Source organism: Sciurus carolinensis, chromosome 9, assembly GCF_902686445.1.
Source record: "Sciurus carolinensis chromosome 9, mSciCar1.2, whole genome shotgun sequence".
NCBI classification, from domain to species: domain Eukaryota; kingdom Metazoa; phylum Chordata; class Mammalia; order Rodentia; family Sciuridae; genus Sciurus; species Sciurus carolinensis.
This window is the reverse complement of record NC_062221.1, coordinates 68,343,700-68,366,282: the sequence shown is the minus strand read 5'-3', so window position 1 is coordinate 68,366,282 and position 22,583 is coordinate 68,343,700. Positions and strand designations below refer to the sequence as shown.

The 22,583-nt window shown below is 41.0% G+C and overlaps 1 protein-coding gene across 1 annotated transcript in view; it reads right to left on the bottom strand.

Moving 5' to 3' along the window:
• The window catches only part of Slc12a8 (solute carrier family 12 member 8), a 137,754-nt gene that overhangs the window by 91,203 nt on the left and 23,968 nt on the right, over nucleotides 1-22,583 (bottom strand). The window contains exons 3-4 of the mRNA XM_047564956.1: nucleotides 19,597-19,788; nucleotides 12,819-13,050 (exon numbers count right to left, since the gene is read on the bottom strand). Coding sequence (XP_047420912.1) covers nucleotides 12,819-13,050; nucleotides 19,597-19,788 — 424 coding nt within the window. The remainder of the gene's footprint in view (nucleotides 1-12,818; nucleotides 13,051-19,596; nucleotides 19,789-22,583) is intronic.

The following is a 22,583-nucleotide window of genomic DNA, read 5'->3' as shown; positions in this document are numbered from 1 at the left end:
TGCAAAATTGGGTGGGCTCATCTGTTCGGTCTTTGGTGAGGGCCCCCTTCATTGGATCACAACATGGCAGAGAAAAGAAAAAGGAACTGGCTGCATACAGAAGGGGCCAAGTGCATGGGCTGGTTGGTTGGTTGGATGAATAAATGGATTTATTTGTTTATTCATTCATCCATTTATATGCTGCTGGGAATTGAACACAGGGCCTCACACATGTTAAATAAGCATTCCACCACTGAGCTGCACCCAAATCTCAGATCTTACTTTAAAATAATCCACTGTCATGAGCACTAATTCTTTCTACAAGCCAGGCTTCCATCCTTTTGGAGGATTATGCCCCCGTGACCTAATTACTTTCCACTAGGTTCCACCTCTAACAGAATCCACCACCTTTCAACACCACTAAACTGGAAGCCAAGCTTCCACCATGTGGACCTTTGGGGACAACCACATCCATACCATAGTGCTGACAGCTAGGAGTCTTCCCAGGAAACAGATCAGCATGCACAGGATCACCCTACCTGCCAACTGCCCTGCGCTCAAGGTGCACACCTGGCTTCCCATTCACTTCTTGTGCTGCATTATTAAAGATGAATCAACAACCAAGGACTATCAAACATTTGAAGAAAGTTGGTAGAATTAACAGGGAGAATAAAAAAAAAAAAAACCAGAAAAGAAGAATCTAGACAGGGGGCAGGAGGACAAGAGATTCAAAATAAAACCCTTATATTTTATGGTCTAAAGGAGTCAGAGAGAGAGATTATATCCATGAAACAAGAACAGGATGTGATTTAAAATTAGCAATCAGAGAACAAGGATCTCTTAGAAATTAAGGATAGACAAAATAAAAAAATGCAGTAGAAAGGTAGAAAACAAAGTCGAGGAAAGCTCCCATAAAGTAGGGAGGAGGGAAAAGATATAAGCTACACAATAGAGATTTTTTAAAAATAATAATAATAAAAGAAGGTTCATACCAAGAGTTCCAACATCTAACTATGATTGTAGTCCCCTCTTATCCACAGGGGACTGTTCAAGGACCCCCAATGGACACCTGAAACTGCAGATATACCACAAATGCTACACATAATATGTTTTCTTCTACACATATGTTATGGTTTGGATACGAAGTGTCCCCCAAAAGCTAGGAAGTGAAATGATTGGATTTTGAGAGCTAATCAGTCTGCCTTAGCTTGAATGGACTCACTAGGTGATAACTGTAGGCAGGTAAGGTGTCATTGGCGGAGATCACTGGGGTGTGCCCTGGAAGGGTACATCTTACTGCAACTACTTCCCCTTTCTCTCTCTCTTTCCGTTTCTCTCTGTTTCCTGAGCATCATGAGGTAAGCAGTGTTTCTCTGCCATGCCCTTCTCCCACAACATTCTGCCTCATCTTGGGCCCAGAGCAATGGAGTTGGCCAACCATGGACTGAACCTCTGAAATCATGAGCTGAAATAACCTTTCGTTCCTCTAAGTTGCTCTTGCTGGGTATTTTGGTCACAGTTATGAAAAGCTGACTAACACAACATATCTATGATAAAGTTTAATTTATAAATCGCAAAGTAAGATATTAACAAAAAAAGAACAATTATAAATCTTATGAATTGCTTATGAAACATCATTTATGAACACCTATGAACTGCTTATTTCTGGAATTTTCCATTTTTCCACCAACACTATGGAAAACAAAACTATGGTTAAGAAGGGACTACTATAGTCAGAATTTGAGGGGGGAAAAAGTAAAGAAACAAAACAAAGGGGAGGAAATTATCCAAGAAATAATAAAAAATTCCATATTGAAAGTGCCCAGGTCAATGAATCAAATTTTTCATTATGAAATTTTAGAACATTTTAGGTAAAGGGAATACCACGAATACATGGAAAAGAAAAAAACGGGTTACCTACCAAGAACAGAAATCAGAATAACCAAACTCCTGGTGCCACTGAATCAATGCTAGAAGATGAAGTGATAAGGACTCCAAGATTCTTTTCGACCCAGATTTTTATATATCCTGCCAATTACAGTGAAGGTAGAAAAGTGACATTTCTCTTGTAGGCAGAGAGGATGATTTGGGATCCAGAGAATAGAGAGCAACCCCTGGAAGCAGAGCAGTGAGGGTGAAGACCCAGACCCTGAAATCATCCATCCAGGAAAAGTAAAGCCAAGGAAGAAGCTCCAACAAGGAGACCCTAACAGAGTGGGCACTGGGGGAAACGCCATAAGTTATTTGAAAGCTCTATGGAACATTTTTTTAATGGTAATAAAATTTTAGAAAATAAGGCAAATAAAAAACAATGGAATATTGTGGTTTGAGTGGTAACCCCTAAAAGATGTCCACCCCTGACCCTGGGAAACTACAAATGAGACCATATTTAGAAAAATGGTCTGCAGTTTGCAGATGAACTTAAGGAACTTCAGGCGAGATCAGCCTGGATTACCTAAGTCAGACTGTTCCCAGTGACGAGTTGTCCTCACATAGTGCACAGAAGCAGGAGGAGAAGGTCACATAGAGATGGAGGCTGAGGAAGGAGTACCACTGCCTCAAGCTGAAGAGGCTCCGGAGGATCCTCCTCTCGGGCTCTCCAGGGAGACTGGCCCTGCCTGACACCTTGGATTTCATATTTCCAGCTCCAGAACTGTGAGAGAATAAATTTCAGCCGTTTTAAGCTGGGAGTTGTTGGGGCAGCCCTAGAAACTATTACAAGAAGTGCTTAATTTCAAGAAGAGCTGGAAAATACAAGAGAAAACAAGCAATCAGAGTACCAATTTGGCTCAAAAAATGAATATATTTATGTATACATATTACTTCCATTACATATAAAGTCAATTTTAAAAGGACAAATGACATATTAGGAAAAATTTTTCAACATATATAACAAACATTGTCTGTCACTAAAGAAAACTAAACAAATATTTGTTTTGTATGGATTAATGGTTAAGGTAGAAAAGTTTCTGTAAATCATTAAAGAGTAAGATAACCTAATGGAAAAATAGGGAAAGAGTATAGACAACTCAGAGAAAAAGAAGCATAAGTGTCAATAAAAATATGAAAAAATTATCCTCATTAATGATTGAAGAAAAACAAATATAAATGATTACTTTTTTTCTGCCTATCGCATGACAGAAATCTAAAAGATTAAACCTATCCAATATTTTCCAAGATATGGGGAATCAATAACTCTTTATGTACTGTTAGTGAGAGTTCAAAATGGAACAACCTTATTGGAAAGCAAATTGGCAGCATCTAACAAAATTTAAAATGTGCTTGACCTTTGTTCTATGAATTCTATTTTTAAGACTTAATCCTGCAAAAAATAAGCTCCAACTTTGGTACAGCATGTTCACATCAACATTTGAAATGGCCGCAAACTAGAAAAATCTAAACAACTACCAATAAATTAATCTTTAATTACAAAGAACTTTACATTTGTAAAGTGGAATGCCTTGCAGATATTGAAAAAGAATGAGGGAATCCTAAATATACTGGCATTGATATCCACGAGATGGAAGAGAGTGGGGGAAGGGGCCAGAAGCAGAACAATGTGGAATTTAATTACATTTTTATAAAGAACTATGCTGTATGTGTTTATGTGCAGGCACACCTGCATGTGTGTTCACACATGTGTAGAAAATAGACTGCAAAGATACATGCTCATCTAACGCCTGCTGGAGTGTAAGAGTGGGAGAAAGGAAAGAGGAAATTTTCACTCTCTCACTTTATAGAGTTCAGGATTTTTTTTGGAGAAAAATGTAGTGTACATGTATTTAAAAAGACCATTTTGTTCTGATTTTAAAATTAATTACCATGGCTTAAAAATATGCCTGCAAATTCACTGAAACTTATCCATTTGAAAGGTGGAAACTAATTCTCCTCCCTCTGAAGCAGACTCAGTGACTCACCCAAACACGTAGGTTACGAGGGTGGTGCCACTAAGTGGCTTCTGAGGCTAGATCATAAGAAGGAGTTTCCGCCTTTCCTTTGTCTCTGGTGGCTCTGGAGGAATCGGCCGGCCCTTGTCTTGACACACTCAAGCAGCTCTCAAGGAAGGACCACGTAGAGAGGCATTGAGGTCTCCCACCAACCACGGACCATGACCCGCCAACGAGACCTTCTTGCGCCTTCAGATGACCACAGCACTGCTGGCACCCACCTGGACCTCACAAGAGACCTGGAGCCCCCACCACCAGCTAAGTCACACCCACATTCCTGGCCCACAGGGAAGGCCAGAGGTAAATGTTTACTGATGTTTTATGCCACTACATTTTCAAGAAATTTGTTTGATAGCAATAGACAACACGCATGCCAATCTCCCTCTAGAGAGAAGTGGGAAAAAAAATGGCTGAAGAAGGGAACTTCCATCTTTTACTACACTTTCTACATTTTTACATTATATATTTTAGGATTTTTTTTGTCATTGATATTTAAAGAAAGGAAAATAGGGTTTGTGCTGAAGCTCAGTGGTAGAGTGCTTACCTTGCACATGTGATCCTTAGCACCACATAAAAATGAATAAATAAAGATATCGTGTCCATCTACAACTAAAAATATTTTAAAAAAAGAAACAAAGTTCAGTTTAATTATATTTAAAATATTTTTTCTGATTTAAAAACCAACATTAGTTAAAAAAAAAAAAAAAAAACACAGTTGGAAGACAGGCACAATCCACTGTAGGATGTACAATAAGGCTATGATAATTCCAGTGGTGTGGAATGGAGAAAGAATGCACATACATCAATGGAATAGAATAGACAGCCAGAAACAGACCCACATAAATAGAGCCAACGATCTTTGACATAAGAGCTAAGGCAATTCAGTGGAGACAGAATAGTGTTTTTAAAAAAAATGGTGCTTGAAAAACTGAACAGTCATATACAAATAAATAAATAATCTAGATACACCCTTCACAAAACAATTACTCAAAGTTGATCATAGACTTAAATGTGAAACACAAAACTTCTATAAATCAACAACAAATTTGCTGAGAAAAAAAAATCATGAAATCAATTCCATTCACAATAGCTACAAAAATAAGATAAAATACCTAAGAATAAATTAATCAAGCAAGTGAAAGACCTCTGTGAAGAAAACTACAAAACACTGAAAAAAGAAACCAAAGAGGGCACAAAAAGATAAAGATTTCCCATCTTCAGGGATTGAAAGAACATTGTTAAAATGTCTACACTATACAACATAATCTACAGATTTAATGCAATCTCCATCAAAAAACTAATGATATTCTTCACAGACTAGAAAAAACAATCCAAAAATTCACATAGAAGCTGGTGTGGTGGTGCACACCTATAAACCCAGCAACTCAGGAGGCTGAGGAAGGAGGATCACAAATTCAAGGCCAGCCTCAGCAACTTAGTGAGACCCTGTCTCAAAAATAAAAAAAGGTATGGGGTATAGCTCAGTGCTAGAGCACCCTGGGTTAAATTCCCAGTATCTCGTGTACATGCAAAAAAATTCATGTGGAAGTACAAAAGACCCCAAGTAGGCAAAGGAATCTTGAGCAAAAAAAAAAAAAAAAAACAAAGCTGGAGATATCATACTGTTTGACTTCAAAACATGCTGGAAAGCTATAGTAATCAAAACAGTATGGCACTGAATGCTGTATAAAACAGACACACAGACCAATGGAACAGAAAAGGGATTCAGAAAAAAAATGCACACATCTACAGCCAATTGATTCTTAACAAAGGCACCAAAAACATCTGTTGACATGAAGACCAATGGTCCAGAATAGAAGACACAGAAACAAACCTTCACAATACTGTTAACTCGGACTAGACAAAGGCACCATAAATGTACATTGGAGAAAAGATAGCTTCTTCAACAAATGGTGCTGGGAAAACTGGAAATCCCTACATAGCAAAATGAAATTAAATCCCTATCTCTCACCCGGCACAAAACTCAACTCTAAGTGGATCAAGGACCTAGGCATTAAACCAAAGACCTTGTACCTACTAGAAGTAAAAGTAGGCCCAAGTCTCCATCATGTAGGTTGAGGAAACATTCCTCAACAAGACTTCTAAAGTGCAAGTGAAATCAAGAATCAATAAATGGGATAGTATCAACTAAAAGGCTACATCACAGTAAAAGAAACAATCAAGAATGTGAACCAAGAGCCAACAGAACAGGAGAAAATTTTTGCCACCTGTAGCTCAGATAGAGCATTAATCTCCAGGATAAATGAAGAATTCAAAAACACCAAATAAATAAATAACTCAATCAATAATGGGCAAGGGAATTGAACAGGTACTTAACAGAAGAAGAAACACGACTGGTCAATAAAAATATGAAAAAATGTTCAACATCTCTAGCAATTACAGAAATGCAAATTAATACTAAGATTCCATCTTACTCTAGTCAGAATGGCAAATATCAAGAATACAAGTAACAACAAATGTTGGCGTGGATGTGGGGGAAAAGGTACACTCATACATTGCTGGTGGGACTGCAAATTAGTACAACCACTCTGGAAAGCAGTATGGAGATTCCTCAGGAAACTTGGAATAGAATCACCATTTGATCCAGTTATCCCACTCGAAAGGACTCAAAATCAGCATACTATAGTGACTCAGCTACACCAATGTTTATAGCAGCTCAATTCACAATAGTTAAGCTATGGAACCAACCTAGGTACCCTTCAACAGATAAATGGATAAAGACAACGTGGTATATGTATACAATGGAATTAGCTATAAAGAAGAATGAAATTATGGCATTTGCTGGTAAATGGATGGAACTGGATACTATCATGCTAAGTGAAATAAGCCAGTCCCAAAAAATCAAAGGCCAAATGTTCTCTCTGATATGCAGATGCTAACACAAAATGGGGGCAGGGAGATAGGGAAGAATAGAAGCTCATTGAATTAGACAAAGGGGAATGAAAGGAAGGGAGGGGGATGAGAATAGGAGAGATAGTAGAATGAAGCAGACATAACTTTCCTTTGTTTATATATGAATACAGGACCAGTGAAACTCCACATCATGTACAAACACGAAAATGGGAAGTTATGCTCCACGTATGCATACTATGTCAAAATACACTCTACTGTCATGTATATCTAAAAAGAACAACAACAAACATCTGTTAGAGAAACGACAACCTCTTCAATAAATGGTGCTGGGAGATCTGGATATCCACATGCAGAAGACTGAAACCTGCCTGCTACCTCTCACCCTGTACAGGAAGCAACTCAAAATGGATTGAAGATCTAATGTAAGACCAGAGACACTGAAACTAATAGAAAAATACATAGGGGTTGAAATACTTCAAGCATTGATACAGGCAATAATCTTCTGGTTAGGATCCAAAAAGCACAGGAAACAAAAGCAAAAATTGACAAATGATAGTGCACCAACTAAAAAGTATCTGCATGGCAAAGGAAATGATGTATCATCAGAGCAAAGAGACGACCTACAGAATGGGAGAAAATACTTGCCAACTATTCATCTGGCAGAGGGTTAATATCAATAATACCTAAGGAACTCAGAAAATAACAACAAACCCCAGCAATTCTGTTTAAAATGGACAAATGGGCTGTGGGTGTAGCTCAGTGGTACGTACTTGCCTAGCATGTGTAAGGCCCCAAGTTTCAATCCCCAACCCTGCAGGGAAGAAAAAAATGGGGTATGATCCAAAGAGACATTTCTAAAAAAGAAGAAATGCATATATTTATGGCCCACAAATATATGAAAAAAAACAGGGAATGTCATTAGCCATCAGGGAAATGAAATCAAAACTACAATGAGATACCATCTCACTCACTGCACTTAGGATGGCTATTATAAAAATAACAAATCCTGGCAAGAATATAGAGAAAGAGGAATTCCTAGATACTGTTGGTGGGAATGTAGATTAGTACAACCATTATACAGAACAATATTGAGGTTCCTCAATAAACTAAGAAAAGATCTACTACATGATCCAGATCCAGCTCTCCCACTTCTGGGTGTACAGCCAAAGGAAGTGAAATCAGCATACCAAAGAGACACCTGCATCATCATGTTTTATTGTGGTACTATCCACAAAAGCAAAGATATGAATCAGCCTGGGATCCATAGATGAATAGGATCTACAGATGAATAGATAAAGAAAATATATATAAACACAATGGAGTATTATTCAGCCACAAAGAAGAATTAAATCCTGTCATCTGAAGCAAAATGGTTGGAAGCAGAGAACAAGTTCTCTCTGTCTGTCTGTCTCTCTCTCTGTCATACACACACATGTGGAAGCTAAAAACATTAAAAAATAAATAAAAGACCAGGCACGGTGGTGCATGACTGTAATCCCAGCGGCTCAGGAGGTTGAGACAGGAGGATGGAGAGTTCAAAGCCAGTCTCAGTAACTTAGTGAGGAACTTAGCAACTCAACGAGACCCTGTCTCTAATTAAAATATAATAAAGGGCTGGGGATGTGGTTCAGTGGTTAAGCACCCCTGGGTTCAATTCTTAGTACCAAAATTAAAAAAAAAAGAAAGAAAGAAAAAGTCAACCTAGCTGGGGGCAGTGGCACACATCTGTACTATGTTACTTGGGAGGCTGAGACAGGAGGATCATAAATTCAAGGTCAGCCAGGAAAATCAGCAAGACCCTGTCTCAAAATAAAAAATAAGAAGGGCTAGGGATATAGTTCAGGGGTGGAGCACACCTGGATTCAATCCTCAGTACTGAAAAAAGAATCAAAGTGAAATAGAACAGTGATTACTAGAGATTGGGAAGGTACAAGGGCAGGGAGATAGGTAGAAAAGGGAGGCTGGATTGATCAGTGCATGCTAGGTGAATGTTTGGAACTACACACTGAACTCCATGAATGTGGACAATTAATATGTGTTCATAAACAAAATTTTTTTTAAAAAAACCAAAACTTCTAGAAGAGAACATAGGAGAAAAAGTTAGGTGACATCCAGTATATGATCCATTAAAGAAAAACTTAATATGTTACGCTTCATAACAATTAAAAATTTCTGCTCTACCAAAGACATAGTTAAGGAAATGAAAAGACAAATCACAGACTGGAAGGAAATATTTACAAAACACATATCTGTCAAAGGGCTTATATCCAAAATATGCAAAGAACCCTTAAAATTCAAAAGAAGAAAACAATCCAATTTTCAAAAGGGCACAGTATTGAGACAGTTCACCAAAGATGAAAGATGATACACAGATGGCAAATAAGCATATGAAAATATGCTGAATATCAGATGTCATTAAGGAACTGCAAATTAAAACGATGAGATACCAGCGCTCCCAGCAGAGCCAAAATCCAGAACACTGACGTGCCAACTGCCAACAAAGACAGAGCCACAGAAACTCATTCAAAATGCAAAATATTATGGTTGCTTCAGAAGAAGACCGTTTGGTAGTTTCTTTCAGAGAGAAACACGGTCTTACCATATGATCTAGCAATCATGCTCCTTGGGATTTATCTAAGTGAGCTGAAAAAATATCATCACAAAAACCTGAACAAGGATGTCTATAACCGTTTTGTTCATAACTGCTGAAAAACTGGAAGTAACCAATGTCCTTCAACAGGTGAATGGAGAGATAAACGAGGCACATCAAGACAACAAAATATTATTCAGTGGTAAAAAGAAATGAGTGGGCTGGGGTTGTGGCTCAGTGGTAGAGCGGTTGCCTGGCATGTGTGACGCCCTGGGTTCGATCCTCAGCACTGCATATAAATAAATAAATTAAATTAAGTTCCATCAACAACTAAAAAAATATTTTTAAAAACTTTTTAAAAAATGAGCTAGCAGGCTGGGGCTGTCGCTCAGTGGCAGAGCACTTGCCTGGAACATGTGAGGCATGTTAACTTACATGCAGCTATTTTTGGAGAATAGTGTTTCCTTGCTAAAAATGAGCCACCAGGTAGATGGGCTTTACATAGATTATACTCTCAAGATCCATGAGATTTTTTTAAATGTTTGCAAAAATATTGGCAATAAATAATTTTTAAAAAAATGAGCTATCAAGCCACAAAAAGACATGGAGGAATCCAAAGTGCATATTAGTAAGTAAAAGAAGCCGATTTGGTAAAGCTACATATTGCATGATTCCAACTATATGACATTCTGGAAAAGACGAAACTGTGGAGGCAGTGAAAAGATGAGCGGTGGCGGGAGCGGCAGTCGGGTGGGTTTAACAGGCAGAGCACAGGGGTTTACACGCTGTTCTGTGAGAGTCTGTCTTGGTGGACACACGGCATTGCACAGTTCCAAAATGCGTAGAGCATGCAACAGCAAGAGTGAACCCTGCACTACAGGTGTCAGTTAATAATCATATGTCAGAAGTGGTTCCTCACTTGTTAACAAATGTCCCACACTAATGCACATGTGAACAGGGGAAGCCGTGGTGAGGGAGGGAGAGAGGAAGCAGGTGGGACCCTCTGTACTATCTGCTCAGTTCTCTTCCCACCTAAACCTGCTCCAAAACATCTATTAATTTTTTTTTAAAGTAACACTAGTCAATTGAATCAAAAGAAATAATATAGCCACATGTCATCTCCATAGATGACAATCATCATTAATACTTAGGCATAGTTCCTTCCAGTCTTTTTTCAAATCTCTATGTATATGTCTTTTTTTTTTTTTTTTTTTTTCAATAGCTAAAATCATTCTGCTAAACCCATTCTGAAGGTTTATGGTCTGGTTTCAGTTTGGATTTTTAACCACAAAAAAACCAGCCCGTATAAAACATCAGTGATACCAAAAACAGATTCTAGAGGGGCCAGTTGCTATGGGAATAATTGAAAATAAATTTCGGTTCACACTACACCCTGCTAATGTACTGACCAGAAGGAAGGAGAAATATTTGGAGAAACTTAGAAGAGCAGCCAAGAAAACTTCTAATCAAAAAGAAGGAAAACACATCAGACTAGTAGGATTTCAGAGAGGCCAGAAGGATTGCCCTGCAATTTAACTGTGCTGTTTCAGCAACTGTGAAGACACCCAGGAATCAGGGACTAGAGTGGGTGCTTTCTCCCTCAACTGACAGTTTGGCAGGCAAAGGCCAGTAAGTCTCCCTCAGTATGGAGGCCCCTGTGTAAGACGGTTCAAGGCCAAGGGGAAAAATCGCCCTTCCCTCCAATGGACATGTTCCAAACAGCAAGACACAAGAACCAGGCTTCAGGTGAGCAGTGTGGATGCCGCCATGGCCCTGAGTACTGCAGTGGGCCCTGGGGACCTCTTCTGTACAGGAGTTAACGGTTAGGTGCTGGATCATGGGGCATCCTGGGGATTCTGAGGAAGGGCCCACGATGCCATACAGTAGGGACGTTCAAGGAATTTTCGGGAGCTACAATTTTCCAACAGAACAACTACGGTGTATAAAGAAATGAGGAGGCCAGACCAGTGTATACTAACCGAATTCTAACCTTTCCACACCAGCACTGTGATAAAAGGTAAGACTGCTTAGGACACACATCAGATGCAGCCCAGAAGGGGAAAGCAGAGTTGCCATCATGGAGTGTAAAAACAGGTTTGCTTCCCACCTCAGGGATCAGCTCAGTTGTAGTGACAAAGAAACCTAATTTCAAACCAGCTCTGCCATGCAGACCCACAAATAGGATCGTTGAGCCTCAGTTTCCTCATCTGCAAAATGGGTATAGCTGTTCTTACTTTAAAATGTTCTGATAAAAATTAAACAAGAGGGCTGGGATACAGCTCAGTTGGTAGAGTGCTTGCCTCACATGCACAAGGCCCTGAGCTCAATCCCCAGCACCACAAGAGAAAGAAAGAAAGAATTAAACAAGATAAGCCACGTAAAGTGTCAAGCACCATGCAAGTGTCAAATGTAGCTACCATACCCACCTGTACAGGTCACGGTCCATGCTGTGTGTTTTGTTTTGTTTTAAACACAGCTAGGGGCTCCATCTTTCTTTCCTCATCCATAATCTAGTTAAGTTGTTTGGTCATACTGTCATATAAAGACAGGGTCCCTGAAGTGAAAAACATCAAGTCGTGGCCTTTTTTCTAGTGTTCTAGGAATGGTTCTGCATTCTGTAGAGAAGCAAAGTTGGCCTTGATACCAAACCAGAGCAAATCAGAAAGCTGCAGAGTTAGGACACTGTGGGTAAGAGCTTGTCACTCAAGGCCTAAGGCAGTAGGGTTGAGTTGCCAAGCATCCTCAAGGCTGAGGAAAACCCAGGGTTAGGTTAAATAGTGATGGACTGCTTATAAAGACGGGATACATCTCCAAAGGGGCAAAACTATACCTGGTTGGTTGTTTTCATTAAACTTAGTGAATGGATGCATATTTTTATTTTGAAAAAATAATTTAGCACAGAAAACCATAAATCATCAAGCATATATCTGTCCCTACCTCCCAGAAATTGTTAATATTGGTTGTATTTACATAAAGTCCTTCATTCACAGTGCTAAAGATCAAACCCAGAGCCTCACACACTCTAAGCAAGCAAAGTCCTTAAAAAAAGAAAAAAAGGCAGATAAAATTAAAGTCTATTTATCTTCTCTACACCCATATATTTATTTCTTGCCCAGTCTTCTAATCACTATTATCAATTTAATCTCTATCTGTGTACTTCGGCTCATTCTTTTAATCTAAGTTTTCTGAGTTTTGTTTTAAAAAGGAAAGGAAAGGAAACAGAAAAAGTGTGACGTGAAAAGTGTGTGTGAAAAGAGACTTTGGGAATTCGCACCAAGACATACCTACTCACCTGATCAGGAACGGCCCACACTAATTGTAGGTACAACCGGTGGCGGGAGGATCGTCTCCAGATTCACACCTATCAACATTCACAAGGCAGTACAGATCCACAGGATAAGCCACATACCAAACCCTGAGGGGCTTACCTGGGTCCAGGTGGGTGAAAGAGCCCACCACAAAGTCCAGCGTGGACACAGCCAGCAGGAACAGCAGTAGTAGCTGGAGTCGAATGATCCATTTAACACCTGCTAGGTTGATTCCCAGCAAGGCCAGAAGCACGGCAACTGAAATTCCTCGCACAGCCCAGATATTCCTGAGGCCCAGCAAATCCGAGATGGACTCAGCGAAGCCAGTGATGTACATGGCACCTGCAACACACTGCAGCCATTCCAGATGAGAAGAGCCAGTGGACAGAGAAGCCTCGGGAGCCCCTGGGCAGACCCCCTGCACAGAGCACCCTGCTTGCCCCGACAAGACAAAGACTGGCGCCAGCCCAGGCTCAGCAGCAAGGAAACAGCACAGGATACCCTGCCCTTCTCACCTGGGAATCTGCCTCAGGCCCCATTTCTATGTCCATGTCTTGACCAAGGGGAGAATGAGCACTGAGCCCAAGCTGAGAGCCGACTGCCAGAGGTAACAAAGATGAAGAGGGTATGAGAGGAAAGGGCGGGGAGGCTGGGTGGAAGAGGCCTTTGGATGTCTCTGTCTGCACTATTCAAGAACTAAATCTAGAACAAGAACAAGCAGGGGGTCCCCTCTTCAGAGCTACGGCAGGGCACTGTGGCAAACCAGCGTTTCCACGTTTCTTTGTAGGTTAATATTATTTCTGAAATTATCTAAAACTTGGAAATAGAAAAAAAAGGGGACGGCACATCTTTGCAAGGTCATATGTTACAAAAGCTACCCAAGGAAATCTAGGTGAATGTACTCAGTTCAACTTACCTTTCACTATTGATTAAATGTACTAAATATCCCAGACTTAGTAAAGTTACATGTTAACTTACAGATTTTTTTTTCCTAGTAGAAATACAAGTAACTTTTATCCAGGGGAACAGATAGCCCAAAAGATTAGAGTTTGTTGTACGGGAAGACATCAACTAGATTTGGATCTCACCTAGCAACCTTGCCCTTGTCTTTATTTGGTAAACTGCCCATGAATCTGTGGGTTGAACATCCACACCTAGCTTCTCCCTGCTCCTCATCCTGTCGGCTCCTCCACTGATGGAGGAGTTAAAAGCTCGTTTTATATTTGCCTCTAAGCCATGATTTTACTTTTTGGGGGAAAATATTTGAAAGATAAATCAATAGTTGAAAATCCCACCTGACTTTGCCTAATCCTCAGTCTCAGCCCCCTTCACTCCTCAGGTTCATCCCTTCACGGGCCCCCAGAGTCAGCGGTCACTCTCATCCCTCTTGCCCTGCTCTTGTCATTCCCCCAGGGAACAAACCCCGTAGGGCCTCCTTGGAGACACCCCTTTCCATCAAGCCTTTCTTCATCTCCATTTTCTGAACAAACGTTATGCTCACTGCCAGTTCCATTCAATTCATTATCTGCGTCCACCTCCTATATGTCATGTATAGAAGTAATATAGTGACATTCAGCGAGCCACTACCAGGAATGCAAACATCTTCAAAAAAATAGCTGATTTACACCTCTTCAAGTCCCCTGCATTTGCTAAGTATGTCACAAGCATCCAAGGAATATTTTGTGCTGGGCTGATTGAATAAAAAGTGCTTTGGGAGGCAGGCACTGCTAAGCCCCAGCCCTGCCATGCAAAGGCCAGGAGGGTGACACGAGCTCTGTGTCTGAGGGGAGCTCACACACACACACATGGCCCCACTTGTCACTGAGAATATTCAGCATACACCATTTTTGTCAATGTTCTCCAAAATCTACGCACTTAGCTTAAACAGTTATTCCAGCCCTCCCAGTGTCCCGTAACAGTAGGCATTTCTGTCCACATTAGAAATGGGGAGGAAATACAGTTATTTCTGATAGAAAGAGGTAGAGAGGGCAGGAAGAGAAAGAGAGTGACTTGTGTTTCCCTACATTCACCTCAGAACTCAGATTTTCTTTTGACTTAACACTAAGAGTGTGATGGTGCTAAGAATGCTATGTCATTAGCATTTGGCCAGGTCAACAGGAATTTTCATGGTCATATTTATCTGAATTTAAAAACCAAGTGACGGGCTGGGGATATGGCTCAGTTGGTAGAGAGCTTGCCTTGCAAGCACAAGGCCCTGGGTTCAATCCCCAGCATGGCAATAAATAAATAAATAAATAAATAAAAACCAAGTGACAAGAATGGAGTAATAATGATCATTTGTATGGGCAACACCTTCCCAGGTATCCCATGTCACCCACATGCAGAAGAAGATACCAGAACTTGAATGTGACCATTTGCATCTGGAGCAAATTCCAAAATTTACAGAATAGTACTTGCTTACATGAGGGGGCCAAGCTGTACATACCACTTATGTTTCCAGTAATTCCAGTAGAGCCCTCTTTGGGGTTTGCACCTATATGCTCAAGTTGCCACAACAGCTCTCTGGGATGCTTGAAAGACCTTTTTGGTGATTAGGTCCATACACTATGAAGCCATGTAAGGCCAAACCCTGTGTGAATTGGGAAAGTCTCTCAAACTCTATGTGCCTCATTTTCTCACCTGTGAAATACAGATAATAACAGTACTGACTTCAGAAGGTTATTGGGATGATTAAATGCAATAATTTGTACAAAGCCCTAGACCAATATCTGACTCATACTTGGAGTTAATAGAAATAATAACTATTGGCATTATCATTGTGACTTTATTATTAGCTACCAAAGAAGAAGAAATAGGGACTAGCTTATAAATACCATAAAACACTTTGCTAATGCTGAATAGATGATGGTAATGCCACTGGAAAGTTACAATATAAGTTGTAAATAAGGATTCTTGAAGTCAAAGAGACTGACTTTAAGGAGAAGAAATAATAGTCTAAAGTCAAATTATCCTTTCAAAATTTAAGTGTTTAGGAAAGGGGAGAGGGTATTTATAGAGAGTGGGAAAGAGATTTCATATTTGGTCAGGGAGGAGATAGTAAATAACATGTCTTGGCTAGAAGGAGTAGAAAAAGTAAAAGAAATAGGAAATAGGAAAAAGAAAAATATGTTTAATTATGGGTTAATTATGACTTAGAAGGATTGTCTGCTACCACTAGTAGAACTAAAAGCACAACAAAATGCCACATCAATTAGGGGAAAATGCAATGTAAATAAATTTGACCCCTGTTGGCAAAGTCGGAAGTAGTAAAAAATAAAATTTTAAAATTATTTATAAAGCAATGAACAGGAGAATTCTAAAACCCAAGAGACACAACCAAACTTGTATCCAGAGGAGAAAAAAAAATTTAGTCCTTAATGGTTTTACTTGTTGAAAGAGAAAGAAAAATAAAGGAACAAAGTATTAAGTGAAAAGTCACACAAAGATGAACATAAATAAATGAGAGAGTAAAAGGAAGTATTTAATATAAAGAAATATAAAATTGAAGAATTAGAAGAACAATAACAGAGAAATGGCCCAAAAATCAAAAGCTGACCCTATAAGAAAAATCAATAAAATAGATAACCCCTGGCAACCTGATTAAAAAGAAAAGAGAGACTGCAAAAATGTAGACTATTAGCAATGAAAAAGGAATAAAACTACTAACACAGAAAAATTAAACAGAGGACGGAAATGTGCCCATAAATTAGGTATGTTCATATTATTTGATATCCGGTAAGTATTATGCTCGTAAAGTACTAGTTGAAAGCACTGACCTAGAGGAATATCTGACTTCGGGTTAAGTGAGGCCCCCCATGCTATGGAATAGAGTATGAACTTTGTCCCCATTTTTATAAAAATAAGCAAGTTCTTCAAAAACCCACAGGTATGTGACTGGAGTGGTGGAAGACAACACAAGTTGTTGACGCTGGTGACCTTGGGTGGAGGCAGCTCACTTTCCTTACATTATGTCTGATGCGTTAACCGACCACAGTGAAGATCATTTTGCCATTTTATAAGAATTCATAAAGGAAAAATAAAAACAAACATACTAAGAGTATCATTATGTTTATGCAAAAACTACCTTGGGGTACCCTGCAGCTTAGTCATCTATGTTCAGAGAAGTAGCCCAGAACTCAAGGACTTCACCACACCTGGCTCAAAACAGCCATCTCAAGACTGGTCTGAGCTCGGTCACAAGGTATGGACGCTCAGTGACTGCCAGGCCTTCCGTACAGCAAGCCAACTACCCTAAGCAGGTCTACCTTCCTAGCTTAAGCAGGTCTACCTTCCTAGCTTAAGCAGGTCTACCTCTTGCTTAAGCAGGTCTATCTTCCTAGCTGAACACCACTCTTTCTTGGAAAGCATTCTTGGCGATTTGTATAAACATCTCTAGTGGTTGTTTTTAGTTTTTAAATTTTCTGGCAGTACCAGGGATTGAATCCAGAAGCATTTTACCCCTGATCTACATCCTGGGCCATTTTTATTTTTTAAATTTTATTTTATTATTTAAAAAATTTTTTTTAGTTGTCAATGGACTTTTTTATTTTATTATTTATTTATATGTCGTGCTGAGAATCAAACCCAGTGCCTTGCACATGATAGGCAGGTGCTCTGCCACAGAGTTCCAGCCCCAGGCCCTTATTCAAAGAAAGCAGAGGGAAGGAAATAACAAAGACTAGAGCAGAAATAAATGAAACAGAGACCAGAACAATAGCAGAGAAAATCAACAAAATAAAAAATTGGTTCTTTGCAATCTTTATCTAGACTGATCTAGAAAAAAAGTGAGAAGATCCAAATCACTAAAATTAGGATTGAAAGGGATAGATAGAGAGGATTATAAAGATAGATTGGATTATAAGGGAATCTGTAAATAATATGTCAGTATGATAATCTAGATGGAACAGACACATCCCTAGAAAGACACAACCTTCCAAAGCTGACTCCAGAAGGAATAGAAACATGGAATATGCCCATGTAAGTAGAGATTAAATTAGAAGTCAAAACTTTCTAAAAGAAAATCCCATCACCTCATGGCTAAATTCCACCCAACATTTAGAGAATTAATATCAAACTCTTTCAAAATAGTAGGAGAGAAGGGAACACCTCCCAACTCACTCTGTGAGGTCAGTATTAGCCCCACACCAAAACCAGACAAAGACGTCACACCTAAAACTACAGGCCAACGTCCCTCATGAATAAGCACAAAAAGTCCCCAACAAAATACTAGAAAACCAAATCCAGTAGCACTTACAGGATTAAACAGACACCACACCCTGCTCAGAGACTGCAGCCTGGGGGAGCTTCAGACAGAGCAGAGGCGGGAGGCAGACACTGATCAGAGGCACTCCAAGGTTTCTGACGAGGCCCAAATGGAAAGAGGGCAAAACAGCAGAGCTGCTGACACAGAGGCTTCTCGGGTGTGGCTGCCAGGGCCGAGAAAACACCTTTCTGGGATTTCCTTCCAAATCAGCCCACCGAAAGGAGACTCAGTGAACCAGTTTCCTCTCTCTAGCCTGGGTGTTCAGAACTGGCACCTGCTTCTAGAAGCTGGCTTGTCACCTGCCCAGGGAGTGGGGAAAGCAAGGACTTCTGTGTCTAGCCTGCAGCCCACTTAGCTCTACAATAGCAGAGCCATGCGCAAATCCTGAGGGGAATAAGGTACTCCAGCCACTTACTATTCACCTCTCAGGCACTAGTTTGAATATCTCCCAAAATGCATGGAATCAGAAATGTTTCAGATTTCAGAATTTTTCTGATTTTGGTATGTTTGCACAGACTTCATGGGATGAGCATCCCAATGTGAAAATCTGAAATCAGAGATGTTTCAAAATCTGAAACTTTTGAGCAAATAAATCAAATAAATTTAGATTTTGGAGCATTTTGGATTTTGAATTTTCAGATTAAGGATGGCCAACCTATACTATTCTTAAAGAACTTTCTCTGGTAAAAGTACGTGCTCTTTAAGAGTCAGTGACAACCCATCTGCCTTCCATGCACCTGTCCTAGACAGACAGACAGACAGACACATGCGGGCACATGTGCACACACACACACACACACACACACACACACACACACACTGCTTTGTGCTGTTAGAGAATCAGATGTACTTTTGATGAAATTCCTTACCTGTGCTGCCTAAAAATAAAAGAAACAAGACCAATGCTTTCCTTGAGGAGACTCTTGTATTCTTCTTTACATTTAAGCTGTTTTTAAAACCACCTTTGGGGTACCATGAAAGCTTTTTCAATCTAAGAAATGCTTACAAAGAACTGCTTCTTAGTGTCTACACTTTGTTTCCTCAGCATTAAGTCACTGCCCTGTGTTTGAGCTAAGAAAGCCTTAGAACTTCTCCCTGCTGGCTGGTTTTCAGGTGCCTTTGTCCATCCCAATGAGGTGGCCTCCTCATTGCTGTTCTCCTTCTCAGACATGGCGTCCACACAAGGGCTTTCAGTATTTCTCTTAAGGTCACCTGAGTCATCAAATGTGTCTGAGAGCTCCAGCTTAGTTGAGAAGGGCCCGCTTCCAAGAAAATCCCTTGACACAGGCAAAATACCCTCTCTTCAGCACAAAAGTGCCCTGGTCCCAGGTCACATGGCTGCCACCTGGGCTCCAGCTGCTATAGGGCACACCCTTCCTAGACAGACAGCAAGAATGGTGCTGGACCAAGCCCCTTGCCAAATCAGGAATCCATGAGGGAGGAGTGGGAACAGGAGCTCTGGATTAAGGAGTCAGGGATCTGGACCACAGCCCAGCCTGCTTGCCTATAAAATGGGGCCACTGTCCCCACCCTCATCTAACATCAGGTAGAAAGAGGAAGTGGAAGAGAAGATGGTGAGAAGAGAAGATGCAGAGGGCAGGCAGGGGCGGGGTGTCGCGCTGTGGGCAACCTCACCTGTCCAAACACATAGAGCAGCCCGATGGTGCCTCCCATCTGCCCGCCGAGGACGGAGGAGATCATGGAGTAGACGCCACCACTGCCCATGCCAACATGCTCCCCGACGCCGATGCCAGACAGCACAGTAACAAGGGCCACAAGGATGACAAAGGACACCAGAAGCATGCCCATGAGCACACCTGTGTTTCCCTGCAGAACAGCAAGGAGCAAGATCAGGGTGAGGAGCAGAGGCCCTGCCAGAGGGGCCCCTCCTGGGAGCACTAGCCACTTCCCCTCACCCTGGTATCCACTAGAATGGGGGCACAGGCAGGGCAACCAGAAAAGGATAAAAGGCAGCGCCAGAGCTAAGGCCCATGAGAAATCCTGGATGAACAGAAGTGTCCTTGCTGTACATTTTCCAGCGATTTCCCATCGCCTGCAGAGTAAAGTCAAAGTACTCAGTATACTCACGAGGCACCTTCTAACCTGTTACTCTGTGCCCTACGCTACAGGGACATTCTTTGTCCCTGCCGCCCTCTTACCTACATGACTGGAATGCCTTTACTGCTCATTCTGCTGGTCTGCATCCTGGAAGACTCAGCATTTAGGATTTCCTCCTCCAGGAGACATCCCTGTAACACTTCTGGGCTCCTCCAAGTATCCAGGGCTTAGTACTTATCACAGTACTTGCCATACTAAGTCTCTTCCCCAGTCAGCCCCTACCTCTAGCTGTCAGTCCTAGGAGAGCAGGATTCCCTTCATGCCCTTGGGGCTTAGCACATCCTCCACACAGTAGGTGCATACTCAATGCTCTCGAGTACATAGGCGCACACACACACACACACACACACACACACATGCTCAGAGGGGCATACCTGTAGACAGACACATTTCAGTGTGAAAAGCAAGTGACCTGGAGAGGAATGGACACAGCACACACACACCTAAGGAGGAGAGGCCTTCCCAGAGCAGGGCCGTGGAGGTGCCGAGCAGCAAGGCTCTACTGTGTGGATGTTGGAGAGAAAACTAGGAGTGGGTAGGGCCAGGGCAACCGCTGAGTGACCTTAAAATGAGCGGGAGACATGTCCTGGAAATCAGGTGCCCTGTTCCCTGTTCACAAGATGATGTTCCGGGCTCCACCGCTGGTCTGCGATGGAGAACAAGGACTGCAGGGGGTCAAAGCTGGACAGACCTTTGTTCTCCCTACTCCCACTCCCAGTATTCCTGATACCCTATCCTAGGAATTCCTACTGATTCTTACAAACATTTTTTGGAATATTTGCATTTTAACTCTTATATTAACTGTGAACTTCCCATGGACCAATTTGGGTTTTTCTTCCCTGGCCCCTACCTCTAGCAGAAATTCCTTTCTGCAACAACATTGCCACCCAATAGACCTAGAAGAAAGCCCTCCACCTCTACCCTCCCATAGGCCACTGGGGAGGAAGTTCTGGGGACATACTGCTCATCTAGCTTTGGAGCCACCTGCAAGCGAGACCTGGCTGATGGGATGAGCTCAGGGTAATGTGCCGGCCCCCTGGTGAGCGAGCTTCACCTTTCCCCTTCATTTCTGGGACCTGTGCTTTCTCTCTCATGAGTTTTTCAAGGGTTTTTTAGCTTGAAGTACTGTGGGGGTTTTTTTGGTTTGGTTTTTGTTGTTGTTTTTAACTACCTCAAATTCCTTATGGGAATAAAGCCAAATAGAAATAAAATGTGGGAATGGGGGTGAGCTCAGTGGTAAAGCGCCTGCCTAGCATGTCTGAAATCCTGGATTCTATACCCAGAATCAAAAGAAAAGAAAGGCAAATGTGAGATGTTAAGGGCTGTATCAACGTGCAAGAAGACAGCCATAGCAATGCAGTAGCCGTTACCCACACACAAGTCTTTAACAAAAGGGATGAGCCTCTGACCATCTGACCTAGTGTGGAAGTGAGGAGCAAGGAGAGGATCTCCTAGGGGACACTCAGGTCAAGAAAGGGACAAGCATCTGCACGCATCTGCATGCTGAGCACGAGCAGACAGGGCATCTCCTCGACTGTGGCTACTGGGACTTTACCTCTGCTCAGTTTCCTCTTCTGTAAAATCAAGATAATATTTTTCTTGTGGTTTCAGGAAATACCAAATCACAGGGGGATTAAACACATATAATGTACTTAGAGTGCCATATGGCATATAAGGGCTTGATAAACTTTATTTGCTATATTCTTATTTTTCTATAAATCCTATGCCACTATTATTACTATTATTAATTATTATTATGCAGTTCATAATTACTCCACCTACTCACTCTCCTCCTCCTTAGTGGCTAGAATGGAGCATGAGGATATCTGTGGCTCCCTCTGGGAACAGACCATCAACAGATGTGTGGGAATGTGCACAAAAACCCAACCACAGCCAGATGGTTCATGTCACTGTTGGGATTTCAAGGGGTGGCGGCGATGAATGATTCTGGAGGTGAGACAGGGGCAGAAGAACTGAGAGGAGCCAACCACAATGCCCACTTGCTTTGCCCCACTCCATCACCCCAGGTCCAGCTGCCCCCAGACTGATGCCCTCAAACTATATGTGATTATGACATCTCAATATGCTGGGGACTAATTTTGCTGAATTGACACTTACAAGAAAATTACATAGGGTCATTTTTTTTTCCCCTTTGTTCATGCCTATAAATCGTCTGCATGTGAAAATAAAATATCCAATAACATCTTTAAGTTTTCATACCAAAATGACCACTTTTCCATTTTCCAAATTATAAGTATGCCTCCAAATTATTCTTTACAGTTTAAATCTTCCATTTAAAAAATAGTAATTTTGGCATGATCTCTATCTATTTTCATTTTATGCCATTCCCTAGAAGCTCTATATTTGGAGCTCTATATTATTTTTGGCATTTCACATTTGCCTTTGTTTTCATGACCAAATATGAATTTTCAGGTAAAAATAATGTCAGAGCTAAAATCAAGGGATCATTTTAAGGCAAAAGGATGTATTTGTGTGGTAGACAA